Genomic DNA, 16,407 nt, shown 5'->3' on the forward strand with positions numbered 1-16,407 from the left:
CATTATGAATCTCAATTCAATGATAATGGAGGCTCTTGCTGCTTCTACTTATGCAGTAGAAATACATGTTCTATTGTAGTTGGATTGGACAAGAATCAAAGACCGAGAAAACAGGTTGTTTGTGGTGGTGAGGTATTATCATTATTGAGGAACAACCAACTAGAATATCTGTAATAGTGTGCTTGCTGTCTATTTATCTGACAGTGGACAATATTAAGGTTTAGTTACCAGAAGAACCTCCCTGTTAGAAGTTCTTAGATAAGGAAGGGTTTGGGGAAGCATCTCCTCTGCTGCCAAGCTCAATGTATCAGTGCTGGGTACATTCACTCATGGTGCATGTGCAGTTTCTGTGATTATTTAACTCTTCTCTTTTTTCTCACATTGAAATTAATTTGTAAACCCACTTAAGTGTTTTGTATGTATTTTATGTTGTGGAGAGTAATGGGAATTGCATTGTGAACAATAGTTCTCTAACAGCTATTTACTTTAACTTGAATGTTGTCTGAGTGTAGAGATCACTGACATTGACAGTTCTTCGTAACTAACATAAAAGACCAGGGACATATAACCTGGGTGATTTGTCTTAGCCTTTCCTTATGTTGTGTATGACTGGTGTGATGTGGAGGTTTGACTGTGTTTTCCTTACAGACAACGACTGTGGGGACAACAGTGAGGAGGCAGGCTGCAGCCATTCCTGCTCCAGCGCCCAGTTCAAGTGTAACAGCGGCCGCTGCATCTCCAACTACTGGACCTGCGACGGGGACAATGACTGTGGAGACTACAGTGACGAGACCCACGCCAACTGCACCAATCAGGGTGAGTGTCAGCTCAGTAACCCACCAACCGGGACAACTTAATGCCATATTACTGTGTGTGCTATATGCTACTTAAATGACAGGATGTGGGCTTATAGATAGCGATTGACTGTTTGAAACCTCAGTATAGGACAACAAGCCTAAGCACACAGCCAAGACGAGCAATCTGGGTCTGACTATGCCAGCTGTTTATTGCCAGCTGTTTATTGCCAGCTGTTTATTGGTTTTGCAAGTCCCTTTGATTTTTTATTGAGGGAATAGTGATTTAATTGTGTCCATCACTGAAGCATGATGTCCTGTTAATGTGTTCCCTGTGACAGTGTGTTTGTTTCCCATTGGACCACCACAGTGGGAGAGAGGAGAGGTAGTGAATGACAGTGTGTTTGTTTCCCATTGGACCACCACATTGGGAGAGAGGAGAGGTAGTGAATGACAGTGTGTTTGTTTCCCATTGGACCACCACAGTGGGAGAGAGGAGAGGTAGTGAATGACAGTGTGCTTGTTTCCCATTGGACCACCACAGTGGGAGAGAGGAGAGGTAGTGAATGACTGTGTGCTTGTTTCCCATTGGACCACCACAGTGGGAGAGAGGAGAGGTAGTGAATGACAGTGTGTTTGTTTCCCATTGGACCACCACAGTGGGAGAGGTAGTGAATGACAGTGTGCTTGTTTCCCATTGGACCACCACAGTGGGAGAGAGGAGAGGTAGTGATTGACTGTGTGCTTGTTTCCCATTGGACCACCACAGTGGGAGAGAGGAGAGGTAGTGAATGACAGTGTGTTTGTTTCCCATTGGACCACCACAGTGGGAGAGAGGAGAGGTAGTGAATGACAGTGTGCTTGTTTCCCATTGGACCACCACAGTGGGAGAGAGGAGAGGTAGTGAATGACAGTGTGTTTGTTTCCCATTGGACCACCACAGTGGGAGAGGTAGTGAATGACAGTGTGTTTGTTTCCCATTGGACCACCACAGTGGGAGAGAGGAGAGGTAGTGAATGACAGTGTGCTTGTTTCCCATTGGACCACCACAGTGGGAGAGAGGAGAGGTAGTGAATGACAGTGTGTTTGTTTCCCATTGGACCACCACAGTGGGAGAGGTAGTGAATGACAGTGTGCTTGTTTCCCATTGGACCACCACAGTGGGAGAGAGGAGAGGTAGTGAATGACAGTGTGTTTGTTTCCCATTGGACCACCACAGTGGGAGAGAGGAGAGGTAGTGAATGACTGTGTGCTTGTTTCCAATTGGACCACCACAGTGGGAGAGAGGAGAGGTAGTGAATGACTGTGTGCTTGTTTCCAATTGGACCACCACAGTGGGAGAGAGGAGAGGTAGTGAATGACAGTGTGCTTGTTTCCCATTGGTCCACCACAGTGGGAGAGGTAGTGAATGACAGTGTGCTTGTTTCCCATTGGACCACCACAGTGGGAGAGAGGAGAGGTAGTGAATGACTGTGTGCTTGTTTCCCATTGGACCACCACAGTGGGAGAGAGGAGAGGTAGTGAATGACAGTGTGCTTGTTTCCCATTGGACCACCACAGTGGGAGAGGTAGTGAATGACAGTGTGCTTGTTTCCCATTGGACCACCACAGTGGGAGAGGTAGTGAATGACAGTGTGTTTGTTTCCCATTGGACCACCACAGTGGGAGAGAGGAGAGGTAGTGAATGACAGTGTGTTTGTTTCCCATTGGACCACCACAGTGGGAGAGAGGAGAGGTAGTGAATGACAGTGTGTTTGTTTCCCATTGGACCACCACAGTGGGAGAGAGGAGAGGTAGTGAATGACAGTGTGTTTGTTTCCCATTGGACCACCACAGTGGGAGAGAGGAGAGGTAGTGAATGACAGTGTGTTTGTTTCCCATTGGTCCACCACAGTGGGAGAGGTAGTGAATGACAGTGTGTTTGTTTCCCATTGGACCACCACAGTGGGAGAGAGGAGAGGTAGTGAATGACTATGTGCTTGTTTCCCATTGGTCCACCACAGTGGGAGAGAGGAGAGGTAGTGAATGACTGTGTGCTTGTTTCCCATTGGTCCACCACAGTGGGAGAGAGGAGAGGTAGTGAATGACTGTGTGCTTGTTTCCCATTGGTCCACCACAGTGGGAGAGAGGAGAGGTAGTGAATGACTGTGCTTGTTTCCCATTGGTCCACCACAGTGGGAGAGAGGAGAGGTAGTGAATGACAGTGTGCTTGTTTCCCATTGGTCCACCACAGTGGGAGAGAGGAGAGGTAGTGAATGACAGTGTGCTTGTTTCCCATTGGACCACCACAGTGGGAGAGGTAGTGAATGACAGTGTGTTTGTTTCCCATTGGTCCACCACAGTGGGAGAGGTAGTGAATGACAGTGTATTTGTTTCCCATTGGACCACCACAGTGGGAGAGAGGAGAGGTAGTGAATGACTGTGTGCTTGTTTCCCATTGGACCACCACAGTGGGAGAGAGGAGAGGTAGTGATTGACTGTGTGCTTGTTTCCCATTGGTGCACCACAGTGGGAGAGAGGAGAGGTAGTGATTGACTGTGTGCTGTGAGAGCTCTGTCCTAATGAAGCCTGTGATTATGTCACGCTCACTATGACACCATGCAGCATCTTTCTTTACCGTTACTCAAATTCAGCCTGCTCAGAAAACCTTTACAAAATGATGAAAATAAATGAATTCTACAAACAGCAGGGCCCTCAGTTTTTCTTAACGATGTGACCTGACCAAGAAAAAGTTCTAGTTAATAACAGGGGCTCATAGTTCCTGTGATGTTTTGTTACATTTCCTTCTCTGTTCATGTTGTTTCAGTGTTATTGTAGTGACGTAAAACTCCCCCTCTCCCTCCCCAGCCACGCGTCCTCCTGACGGCTGTCACATGGATGAGTTCCAGTGTCGTATGGACGGTCTGTGTATCCCCATGCGTTGGCGCTGCGACGGGGACACAGACTGCATGGACCTGAGCGATGAGAAGAACTGCGAAGGCGTCACACACACGTGTGACCCCGCCGTCAAGTTTGGTTGCAGGGACTCTGGTGAGGAGAATGGGGATGGTTGTGTCACATCAATAAAGAGCAAATGAGTGGAGTCTAAGTGAGAGAGGAGAGCATGGATGACTGGGTTATTTTCTGGTTGTAAAACATAACTGTAACAATATTGAAATGGGTAGCTTAGCATTATCTGGTGGAGATGAAGGACTGGATTTGGTTTTAGCTGCTGTGAAAAACTGTTGGGCATATTTGTTGTTGTGGACAGCGTCTGCCTGTAAGGTCAGACTTCTGACCTTTCCCCTCTGACCTGTCCCCAGCCCGCTGTATCAGTAAGGCCTGGGTGTGCGACGGGGACCGTGATTGTGAGGACAACTCTGATGAAGACAACTGTGAGGCGTTGGTGTGTAAGCTCTCTCACCATGTGTGTGCCAATGACTCCACCATCTGTCTGCCCGCTGAGAAGCTGTGTGACGGCACTGACGACTGCCCCGACGGCTCTGACGAGAAACTCTGTGGTGAGACCTGCTGCTATTAAAAATGACATTACCCATGGTGCACTGGAAGATAGAACAAGGACCCCACTGCTGACACCAACAAGCCAGAGAAAAACCTTGAGCTGTCATGAATGTTTATGATACCGGTTATGTCATTATTATGACAGTGTTGTGTGTCCATCATGACAGAGAGCTCAAGAACAGTGTTACACATTTGTTTTGTTCAGTGTCACCTCTCTTCTTAACACCATCTCTCTTTTTCCCCTTTTCCCTGCAGACCTGTGCTCGCTGGATAACGGGGACTGCAGCCATAACTGTACGGTAGCCCCTGGGGAGGGTGTGGTGTGTTCCTGCCCCCTGGGCATGGAGCTGGACCCCAACAACAAGACCTGTCAGATCCAGAGCTTCTGCGCCAAACACCTGAAGTGCAGCCAGCGCTGTGAACAAGACAAGTTCCGTGTCAAGTGTTCCTGCTACGAGGGCTGGGAATTGGAGCCTGACCAGGAGAACTGCAAGAGCACTGGTGAGAAGGGAGGGAGGGAGGGAATGGAAGAGGAGGTTAGAGGGTAGGAAAGGAGAAGTAGAGAGGGGATATGGTCAGATGGTGGTTTGGAGTGAAATAATAGAGAAGGGGGGGGGGGAGCTAAGAAATCTAATGATCATGAGAATAAAACACACTGGCACAGAGGGTGAGGTTGTGGGGTGAGGGAAAGATATTTGGGTTTGGGAGTGTTGTTTCCTGCAAGGGCAGGAGAAGGGGCACGGGTAAAAGAGGAGGCCATACAGTACATTTCCAGGAAATGTTGTGGTTCAGGGGAGTGAGTGAAGGAGGAGAGTGAGTAGGAGAGGGATGATGGGGTATTTTGGCAGGAAGCTGTGTGGTTTCAGTGGTCCCACTAAGCATAACTGTGCAAGAGGAGAGGGAGAGAAGGAACGGGATGGGAGGGGAGGGTACACTGTGCGCAAAGTAAATACAACAAGCACCGCTATATCACCATGATCATGTGATCTCCTGTCTTCTCCTCAGATCCCTTCAAGCCCTTCATCATCTTCTCCAACCGCCATGAGATCCGTCGGATTGACCTGAACAAGGGGGAGTTCAGTGTACTGGTGCCTGGCCTGAGGAACACCATTGCCCTGGACTTCCACCTGGCAGAGAATGCACTCTACTGGACCGATGTGGTAGAGGACAAGATCTACCGTGGCAAAATGTCAGAGAACGGAGGTGAGTCTCTTCTTCTCCACGTTTTAGCACTAGTTTGTTTATAAGCAGTGAGAAGAACAGCACACTTCTTTGTCTTTGGCGTAGTACTCCAGCTTTCATGACACATTTCCCAATTGTCTTTACAGCGGGGAATGCTGGGAATCGTAGTTGTGCAGCCTTTAGTCCTACAACTCCTGAGCGGAAGTTGCTAGTAAATAACAAAGCAGATGGTCCAGCTCCATGCCGAAAGACAAAACTAATCAATCAAAACCACACTGTCACCTTCCAAACAGGCAAAGCCAATCAATCAAAACTAAACCGCTACCATAAAAAAAGCAAAGCCAATCAATCTATAGAGCCATAGCTTCAGTGCTCTGACTCTATAGATGAGGCCCTCTCATTACAGTAGGAAGGAATAACGAGTATGTGTGTGGTGTGTGTGCGTGCTCCAATCAGAATGATGACTAGTCTCGGATGATTAGACCATTCTCTTTGATTAGGGAGCTGGAAAGGAAAATGAATGGGTGAGAGAGAAGGATGAAAATCGTTACTTCTCCTCTTGTTTTATTTGCTCTGGCGCCTGATGTCGTGACGTTTGCTCAGGCCCAAACAGGAATAGGATACATCCTGTCAGTAGTAGGGAGAGTTGTGGCTTTGTAGGTGGCGTGTGATTGATGTTCATGGGACTGGTCAGACACACTGACAACTTGAATGACTAGAGTTGAATAGGTCTACAGTAAGGAGGAATGACACAACAAAGCTTCACATTCAACTTAACCACACTGGCCCCCAGCTCTGACCAGTTTTGACGTGGTGATCCAGTATGGGCTGGCCACTCCAGAGGGTCTTGCGGTGGACTGGATAGCAGGGAACATCTACTGGGTGGAGAGTAACCTGGACCAGATAGAGGTGGCCAAGCTGGACGGAACCATGAGGACCACTCTGCTGGCTGGGGAGGTGGAGCACCCCCGGGCCATCGCCCTGGACCCCCGCTATGGGTGAGAACCAGCATGCTGCTGGGAATGGGTTAGCTGTTGGTGCTGTGTTGCTAACTCCTATGTTGACAATGACCATAGGAGTTGGAAAGGCAGCACAAACTCTTCTGGAACCAGGCTAGGAATGAGCTAAAACATGGCTTAAAACAGGGTCTTGACCTGAGTCATTGGTTTTGTGTTTACTGGAGCACGAAGTTAAAGTTGAAGCCACCCCCCCTTCTCTGTAGGATCCTGTTCTGGACTGACTGGGATGCCAGTATGCCAAGGATCGAGGCAGCCTCTATGAGTGGGGAGGGTAGGAGAACCATCCATAAGGAGACCGGCAACGGGGGCTGGCCCAACGGACTCACTGTAGACTACCTAGAACTACGCATCCTGTGGATCGATGCCAGGTCAGAGAGAACACACACTGTACACACACGCCATACATATGCAAGCTGTCATAAATCACTGTATTGTGTTGTCTTCCATTCATCCTCCAGGTCAGATGCTATTTACTCAGCCAAATACGATGGTTCCGGCCTGATCGAGGTTCTGAGGGGACACGAATACCTGTCGCACCCATTCGCAGTCACTATGTACGGGGGAGAGGTTTACTGGACGGACTGGAGGACCAACACACTGGCCAAGGCCAATAAGTGGACCGGCAACAATGTAACCGTGGTCCAGAGAACCAACACACAACCTTTTGACCTACAAGTCTACCATCCCTCCAGACAGCCTCAGGGTAGGACACACACACGCCTGGTAACACACATGAATGATGTTTAAGAGAGGTTAGCTACTTTGCTTTGGGTCACCACAGTATTACCTACCTTGAATGACCTTGTATGTAAATGAGTGTTGCCCACAAGGCCATACTGCTGCCACTGATCTCTAGAGAGAGACCAGAGTCAAAGTGACAGCTTCTCTAAGTCCATCTGTCATTCAGGAGAGTAGTAGCATCTGGCCTCCCGTCACAACCTCAACTCTCAAAATGGCCACACTCAGAAAACTATCCATTTATGGATGAAACAGATAGGCCTGCTGCCTGTGGAAAGAGTTGTTTTATATGCACATACTGAATGCCACAAAAGGTCAGCCAGTGAAGAACAAACGCCATTGTAAATACAACCCTTATTTATGCTTATTTATTTTCCCTTTTGTACAGTAACCATTTGTACATCGTTACAACACTGTATATAGACATAATATGACATTTGAAATGTCTTTATTCTTTTGGAACTGCTGTGAGTGTAATGTTTACTGTTCAGTTGTATTGTTTATTTTACTTTTGTATATTGTCTACCTCACTTGCTTTGGCAATGTTAACATATGTTTCCCATGCCAATAAAGCCCCTTGAATTGAATGGAATATATATTTCCTCTCAACATATTCCTTTCCCCATCTCATTCACTCTCCCACCATTCTCCCATTTATTTCTCTACCACCCTGCATTTTCTTTGTTCTTACACTTTACCTGTTTCTCTCTCTATCACTCTTTACCTGTTTCTCTCTCTCACTCTTTACCTGTTTCTCTCTCTCACTCTTTACCTGTTTCTCTCTCTCACTCTTTACCTGTTTCTCTCTCACTCTTTACATGTTTCTCTCTCTATCACTCTTTACATGTTTCTCTCTCTATCACTCTTTACATGTTTCTCTCTTTATCACTCTTTACCTGTTTCTCTCTCACTCTTTACCTGTTTCTCACTCTTTACCTGTTTCTCTCTCACTCTTTACCTGTTTCTCTCTCACTCTTTACCTGTTTCTCTATCACTCTTTACCTGTTTCTCTCTCTATCACTCTTTACCCGTTTCTCTCTCTATCACTCTTTACCTGTTTCTCTCTCACTCTTTACCTGTTTCTCTCTCACTCTTTACCTGTTTCTCTCTCACTCTTTACCTGTTTCTCTCTCACTCTTTACCTGTTTCTCTCTCTATCACTCTTTACCCGTTTCTCTCTCTATCACTCTTTACCCGTTTCTCTCTCTCTCTCACTCTTTACCCGTTTCTCTCTCACTCTTTACCCGTTTCTCTCTCACTCTTTACCCGTTTCTCTCTCTCACTCTACCCGTTTCTCTCTCTCTCTCTCACTCTTTACCCGTTTCTCTCTCTCTCTATCACTCTTTACCTGTTTCTCTCTCTATCACTCTTTACCCGTTTCTCTCTCTATCACTCTTTACCCGTTTCTCTCTCTCTCTCACTCTTTACCCGTTTCTCTCTCACTCTTTACCCGTTTCTCTCTCTCACTCTACCCGTTTCTCTCTCTCTCTCTCACTCTTTACCCGTTTCTCTCTCTCTCTCTCACTCTACCCGTTTCTCTCTCTCTCTCTCACTCTTTACCCGTTTCTCTCTCTCTCTATCACTCTTTACCTGTTTCTCTCTCTATCACTCTTTACCCGTTTCTCTCTCTATCACTCTTTACCCGTTTCTCTCTCTCTCTCACTCTTTACCCGTTTCTCTCTCACTCTTTACCCGTTTCTCTCTCTCACTCTACCCGTTTCTCTCTCTCTCTCTCACTCTTTACCCGTTTCTCTCTCTCTCTCTCACTCTTTACCCGTTTCTCTCTCTCACTCTTTACCCGTCTCTCTCTCTCACTCTTTACCCGTTTCTCTCTCTCTCTCACTCTTTACCCGTTTCTCTCTCTCTCTCACTCTTTACCCGTTTCTCTCTCTCTCTCACTCTGTCTGTTTCGCTCTCACTCTTTGTCTGTTTCGCTCTTTATCACTCTTGTCTGTCTGGCTCTCGGTCTTGTCTGTCTCTGTCTCTCCACACAGCTCCTAACCCATGTGCAGCTAACGATGAGATGCGTCCCTGTTCTCACCTGTGTCTCATCAACTACAACCAGACCTTCTCATGTGCCTGCCCTCACCTCATGAAGCTGGGAGCAGACAAACACACCTGCTATGGTAAACACACCTAGTACTTGAATTATACACACACCTGCTACGGTAAACACACCCCGTACTTGAATTATGCACACACCTACTACGGTAAACACACCTCGTACTTGAATTATGCACACACACACCTACTACGGTAAACACCCCTCGTACTTGAATTATGCACACACCTGCTACGGTAAACACACCTAGTACTTGAATTATGCACACACCTGCTACGGTAAACACACCTAGTAGTTTAATTATGCACACACCTGCTACGGTAAACACCTAGTACTTTAATTATGCACACACCTGCTACGGTAAACACCTAGTACTTTAATTTTGCACACACCTGCTACAGCAGCAAGGAGACACTAAACTGCGGTTCCTCCTCTAGCTTAGCAGAGAGATGGAGTTGTTGATTGTGGCACAGTGGGATTCATATCATCTCTGTGCTTCAGGGTGTGTGATTCACTGTTTGTGACTATGATCGCAAGACTGTACAACAGGAACTGACTATGATACTGTGTATGTGATATGATTTAGAGACGGGTCTCTGTTCCATTACCCACGTACAGAGGTTTACCCACATACAGAGGTTTACCCTCACTCCATAGGGAACACACACATCCACCAGAAACATCCCTCATGAGTGGGATCACTCTCCTGAGCCATGGCTTTGTGTCACATGCCTCACGCACAAAGGATTATGTCATTTAAGACAGTTTGAGGAGTTTAGGCCTGGTCTCTAAACTGAAGGGTGTGTGTGTGCACGCGTCACACTGTTTGTTTGTTTAGTATTCAGGATAGCAGTTTCTATTATCTGCGGCGTAATGGAGGCCCACACTGTTTAATGCAGGCATCCACCACAACTCTGTCATTCACAACCTAGAGCACAACACACTCGCCTGGGCTATCTGATCTAGACAGGCTGAGAAGAGTCAATACTGCACCTCTACACACACGGTACACACACATGGGAATGCACACGCTTGCGCACACACATACCACACACTCATCACGATTTAAGCCTCTACCCCTTTCCCCTCTCCTACAGTCAGTTCCTGCTGTATGCTGATGCAATCAGACCATCTTAATACGCACACTCTACCCCAACCATCTCCCTAACTCCCCTCTCCTCCCTCTCTCTCGCCCCATCCAGAGTCCCGTCAGTTCCTGCTGTATGCCCGTCAGACAGAGATCAGGGGAGTGGACATAGACAACCCCTACTATAACTACATCATCTCCTTCACCGTGCCAGACATAGACAACGTGACTGTGGTGGACTATGATGCGCTGGAGAACCGGATCTACTGGTCAGACGTCCGAACCCAGACCATCAAGAGAGCCTTCATCAACGGCACCGGAGTGGAGACCGTGGTGTCTGCTGGTAGGGAATATACTGTGGAAATATCTAACCTACTTAGGGTCAACTAATGAAATACCTATAGAATGAATGAGTCAATCAATCAATCAGTCAAAATGTTCATGTAGGTTTTCTAATTGGCTATCAGTAAGGGATAGTTCACCCAAATTACAAAGGGACATTGTTGAGTATCCTTGTCCAAAGAAACACCTATGTAATTCTGTCATTTGGATGAACTATTCCTTTAATGAAATTGCATATTTTTGTGTTCTTTTCCTCTAGACCTGTCCAACGCCCATGGCCTGGCAGTAGATTGGGTGTCTAGGAACCTGTTCTGGACCAGTTACGATGCCAATAAGAAACAGATCAATGTGGCCAGACTGGATGGATCCTTTAAGAATGCTGTTATCCAGGGTCTGGATAAACCCCACTGTCTGGTGCTGCACCCTATACTGGGGTAGGTAGAACCCATGTGCGCATGCACACTCGCCCAACACCCCCCTCAACATACACACAAACCCACCGAGACCATCTGGCTGTCAGACAGGCTCCCCACTGATAGGAAGGGTAGTTTAGATGATGGCTGACCTCTAGCAAAGAGCAGCCAGCTCTCCCACTCTAGACGGGATATAAATTCCTCTCATCTTTCCCTTTACATCTCGCTCTCTCGCTCTCTCTCTTGCTCTCACTCCTTTTTTCTCTCTTTTGCTATTACTCTATATTTATTTCTCTCTTGCTCCTTTTCTGTCTTTTGGTCTTTTTAAAGAGACAATGGCTGAGCAGGCATATAGCCACTCCTAAAATCACTAACCGACATTGTGTGTGTTTCTCTTTGTGTGTGTGCTCTACTTTGTCGACGTGTGTTTGTGAGTATGCGTGGGGTGGAACCAGAGAGGATATTTTCTTTGAGAATGCCTTTTCTCCCCAGGTTTTTTCACAGTGTTTTGAGAAACTTACTGAGCTGAAGAATGTTTCCCATCTGGGCTGTGCTGCTTGCATGGGGGAAACCAGAAGCACTGCCTAGAATGAATCCGGGAAAGGGGGGTCGGGGGAGAGAGACAGACGAGAGACTAGGTTTAAATTGTTTTCAGGAACTGTATTGAAACGCATGAGAACTAAACAAATGCAGGGTGCGGTGGAAGTGGTTGTTTTACAGGAAGTGGAGGGGGTGATGGGTACACCCATGCTAAAGTAATCACAAATACACATGAATTGCCCTATGTTTTTCAGATAGGCATCACATCAAGTGTGTTTTTGTGAGCGTGCATTAGTGTTTCATAGAAGTCTTTGATTGCGTAGGTTTCTGTATGTGTTTTGTTTTTATGAGTGCCTATTTCCGCCCACTTTTGTGTGTAGCCTGAAAATGATGCCTCTCACAGAGAGTTTGAGAATTCCCGAGAATAAATGGAGAGAAAGAGAAGCCATTCATGTTGCATTTAATTGACTGCAGTGAAATAGAATTGCAGCAGGACTCTACACTAGCCCAGCCCCACTGACATGTTTTCTGCTCAGCCTAACCCAATCAACATCCACCCACACTGTTCTAAACTAGCCTTGACCCTGCAATAAGTAAGACCAGGCTCCTGTACTTTATACCCAATGAAAGATGCTGCTATTAAAACACTGAGGTTTTGACATAGATAAACTAGCTGTATAACTACCTTTCCATCTGTCAAGGAGACGTTCAGTAGATATACAGGTACCACGGCTAGGCCACGGCTAGGCCACGGCTAGGCCACGGCTAGGCCATGGCAAGGCCACGGCTAGGCCACGGCTGCTGAATGTTTTGCTAGTTTTGCACCACAATTTATTTTCTCACAAAAAATATGGATGATTGTTCTGATGTGTTGCCTTATTGTGTGTGTGTGAACTGAATAAACTGCTTTCACACATTTTAAAGATGATAAACAGACTATTAGGTGCTATCAAGTCTAACAAACAAAAGGTATTTTTCCAGTAGTGCTTTCAGTAGCATGATGTGACATTTTGTCTCTGTGTTCCAGGCAACTGTACTGGACAGATGGAGACAACATCAGCATGGCCAACACTGACGGCAGCAACCACACTGTCCTCTTCACCAATCAGAAGGGCCCAGTGGGTGAGTGGTTCTGGGATAAAAGTAGTACACTATAGGTAATAGTTTGCCATCTGGGATCATCGTAATCGTCTCTTTCTCCGTCTCTCCTCTGTCTCCAGGTCTGTCCATAGACTTTGACACAGAGCAGCTGTACTGGATCAGCTCAGGGAACAGTACCATCAGCCGTTGTAAGCTGGACGGTTCGGGTCTAGAGGTTCTGGAGGGAGTCAAACTGACGAAGGCCACAGCTCTGGCCATCATGGGTGCATAACATGGCTCCTCTCTTACTGGGATCGTACATTCTACCTTCCAGCTGCATTTCTCTTTCAGTTCTGAAGTGTTTGAATACTCACCTATGGCTGCTAGAGTAGATCTCAACTTTCATTATTTGTGTGATTGGAGTATGAATATGATGAATAGTATGAATTGTGTAAAGAGATAAAATGTAATTTTGTGATTGGCTGTTGTGTGCTGTATGTAGGTGAGAAGCTATGGTGGGCGGACCAGGGGACTGACCAGATGGGGACCTGTGACAAGAGCGACGGAGGGAACTGGAGGGTCCTGAGAAACAGCACATCTCCCATGATGCACATGAAGATCTACAACGAGACTGTGCAGAAAGGTGTGTGTGCGTGCTTGCTTCTAGATTATAAGTAAACGTTTTAATCCATCCGTGCAAATACATATTTTTCTTGTTTTTATTCTATAAAAGTAGACACTTGTGTGCAGGTACCTCAGCATGTTTGTTTTTATTCTATAAAAGTAGACACTTGTGTGCAGGTACCTCAGCATGTTTGTGTTTGTGTTGTGTTTCCAGGCACTAATCTGTGCAGTATTAACAATGGAGACTGTTCCCAGCTGTGCCTGCCCACCTCCCCCACCACACGAGCCTGCATGTGTACCGCTGGATACAGCCTCAGGAGTGGACAACAGTCCTGCGAGGGTGAGACACACACTGTGAATAAGTTATTTATAGGTAACAAAAATATATACTCAACATGTAAATTGTTGGTCCCATATTTTATGAGCTGAAATTTAAAAAATCCCTGAAAAGTTCCATATGCACAAAAAGCCTATTTCTCTCAAATGTTGAACACAAATGTGTTTACATCCCTGTCAGTGAGCATTTCTCCTTTGCCAAGATAATCCATCCACCTGACATGTCTGGAATATCAAGAAGCCGATTAAGCAGCATGATCATTACAGTGCTGGGGACAATAAAAGTCCACTCTAAAATGTGCCGTTTTGTGTCACTACACAAAGTTTTGAGGGAGTGTGCAATTGGCATTCTGACTGCAGGATTTTCCACCAGAGCTGTTGCCAGAGAATTGAATGTTAATTTATCTCCCATAAGCCACCTTCAACGTCATTTTAGAGATTTTGGCAGTACTTCCAACCGGCCTCACAACCGCAGACCCATGTGAAACCAGGCCAGCCCAGGCTCTCCACATCCGGTTTCTTCACCTGAGGGGGGAGAGGGGTGCTGAGGAGTATTTCTGTCTAATTAAGCCCTTTTGTGGGGAAGAACTCATTCTAGTTGTTTGGACCTGGCTCCCCGCCAGGCCCAGCCAATCTGAAAAAGAACCTGTTGAAATTTATAGAAAATCCAATAAAATGGTGTGGACACATTTTCTTTCAATTTCAACTTATTTTAGATGAAATTGGGAATTATTTATGGAAAGCGCAAGGTGCCAATATATTTGCCTGTAACTGTATATCCAATCATAAACTCTGGGTAATTTTTCACTTGGCCTCAGGTGTGGGCTCTTTCCTGCTTTACTCTGTTCATGAGGGCATCCGTGGCATCCCCCTGGATCCCTCGGACAAGTCAGATGCTTTGGTGCCAATGTCGGGCACCTCCCTGGCCGTGGGCATAGACTTCCATGCAGGTATGGACACACACACACACACACACACACACACACACAGCCACCTTAAAGAGAGAGGTTTTCAAACACTTTATATAACCAAAGTAGATCAGTAGTGAGGAAAGACATCATGAATATATGCCTGAATCCAGACAATATGGTAGATTCATTCCACATGAGCCTGTTAATGAGTATGATGGGTACAGTATCTATTCTCCTGTAATGTACTTTTGTGATCACCGTCTCCCCTCCAGACAATGACACTATCTACTGGGTGGACATGGGCCTGAGCACCATCAGCAGAGCTAAGAGAGACCAGACCTGGAGAGAAGACGTGGTCACTAATGGTATAGGCAGAGTGGAGGGCATCACTGTGGACTGGATCGCTGGTAAAGCAAACACACCATGCATACAGACTCATACGCTCACATGTACCACACGTGCACATGCATACAGACTCATACGCTCACATGTACCACACGTGCACATGCATACAGACTCATACGATCACATGTACCACACGTGCACATGCATACAGACTCATACGCTCGCATGTACCACACGTGCACATGCATACAGAATCATACGCTCGCATGTACCACACGTGCACATGCATACAGAATCATACGCTCGCATGTACCACACGTGCACATGCATACAGAATCATACGCTCGCATGTACCACACGTGCACATGCATACAGAATCATACGCTCGCATGTACCACACGTGCACATGCATACAGACTCATACGCTCACATGTACCACACGTGCACATACCAACTGATACTGTACACACACTCACGCATTCGGCATCTTTCAGACTCACGTGTGACACTCTTCACAGCTTTACAGAAGAGATGAGATTCTCATTCTGCTCACATCCTCACCTCTGCCGTGTCAGAGGTGGGGAGAGGGAGAGGTGGGGAGAGGGAGAGGTGGGGAGAGGGAGAGGTGGGGAGAAACTATAAGAGAAAGATTAATAGAGAAAGAGTGGTAGACCGAGGAGATGGGAAGAAGCCCAGAGGTGCCTGTAGAGCCCAGGTCACATGACAGGGATGTGGACAGAGTGAAGACTTACTGCAGGATGTGTAATGAGCACTGCAGCATTACATCAGCCCTCTGAGGTTATGCTGGGAAACCCCTTTTATACCTCAACACCAACCAAACAATAATGACTGCATTCTCCATTGGCCTAGTTGTATTTAGATGTAGTGTTATATTCACTGGCGATAGACATGTATTTTTTTCACAAAATACAGTAACCTTCCGCATAACTCCTGTATCAGTTAGACTCTAGTGGTTGATCCCATCAATGCTCTTGTACTGTAAAACATGTTGATTAAACGCAGTAGCGTGCCGTGGTTCTGGGGCCTGGGACTTCAATGAAGTCCTACACAGTCCCACCCGAATTAATCCACCTCTTATTACCATCATTATGATGCCATGGCTCTGGACACTATACATTTAGACAGAAACGCAGTATAACCAGGCGTTGCGTCACCTTGAAATTGACATTTTTATTCAGAGAATTGCAGGGGAAGAGTACAATGTCTAACTTTTCTTGAAAAGTTTGTCTTGAGAATGGCGTTATAATTATATCTTCGACCAAATCGATATCTTCTCCTTCCGCCATTGTGGGTTAAAAAAACAGCTTAGTAGTACGCAAATTAATTTGTTGATCAATTTCAGTTTCCTAGTTCTGAGACCTGCCCATATAGGACCTGCCTCTCAATATTGGTAATCCAATCAAAAGACGTGC

General features: G+C 46.3%; 1 protein-coding gene across 1 annotated transcript in view; it reads left to right on the forward strand.

The window, feature by feature from the left end:
* Window positions 1-648: 648 nt before the first annotated feature.
* The window catches only part of LOC135566813 (low-density lipoprotein receptor-related protein 1-like), a gene marked incomplete at both ends in the record, with an annotated part of 17,378 nt that continues 1,619 nt past the window's right edge, over window positions 649-16,407 (forward strand). Inside the window, 17 exons of the mRNA XM_065014414.1 lie at window positions 649-816; window positions 3,642-3,824; window positions 4,097-4,294; window positions 4,551-4,796; window positions 5,301-5,498; window positions 6,271-6,475; window positions 6,700-6,864; window positions 6,955-7,199; window positions 9,229-9,360; window positions 10,499-10,726; window positions 10,985-11,159; window positions 12,706-12,800; window positions 12,899-13,042; window positions 13,261-13,401; window positions 13,597-13,722; window positions 14,537-14,668; window positions 14,902-15,036. Coding sequence (XP_064870486.1) covers window positions 649-816; window positions 3,642-3,824; window positions 4,097-4,294; window positions 4,551-4,796; window positions 5,301-5,498; window positions 6,271-6,475; window positions 6,700-6,864; window positions 6,955-7,199; window positions 9,229-9,360; window positions 10,499-10,726; window positions 10,985-11,159; window positions 12,706-12,800; window positions 12,899-13,042; window positions 13,261-13,401; window positions 13,597-13,722; window positions 14,537-14,668; window positions 14,902-15,036 — 2,916 coding nt within the window. The remainder of the gene's footprint in view (window positions 817-3,641; window positions 3,825-4,096; window positions 4,295-4,550; window positions 4,797-5,300; window positions 5,499-6,270; window positions 6,476-6,699; window positions 6,865-6,954; window positions 7,200-9,228; window positions 9,361-10,498; window positions 10,727-10,984; window positions 11,160-12,705; window positions 12,801-12,898; window positions 13,043-13,260; window positions 13,402-13,596; window positions 13,723-14,536; window positions 14,669-14,901; window positions 15,037-16,407) is intronic.

The sequence above is a fragment of the Oncorhynchus nerka genome, unplaced genomic scaffold (assembly GCF_034236695.1).
Source record: "Oncorhynchus nerka isolate Pitt River unplaced genomic scaffold, Oner_Uvic_2.0 unplaced_scaffold_891___fragment_2___debris, whole genome shotgun sequence".
Lineage (NCBI taxonomy): Eukaryota > Metazoa > Chordata > Actinopteri > Salmoniformes > Salmonidae > Oncorhynchus > Oncorhynchus nerka.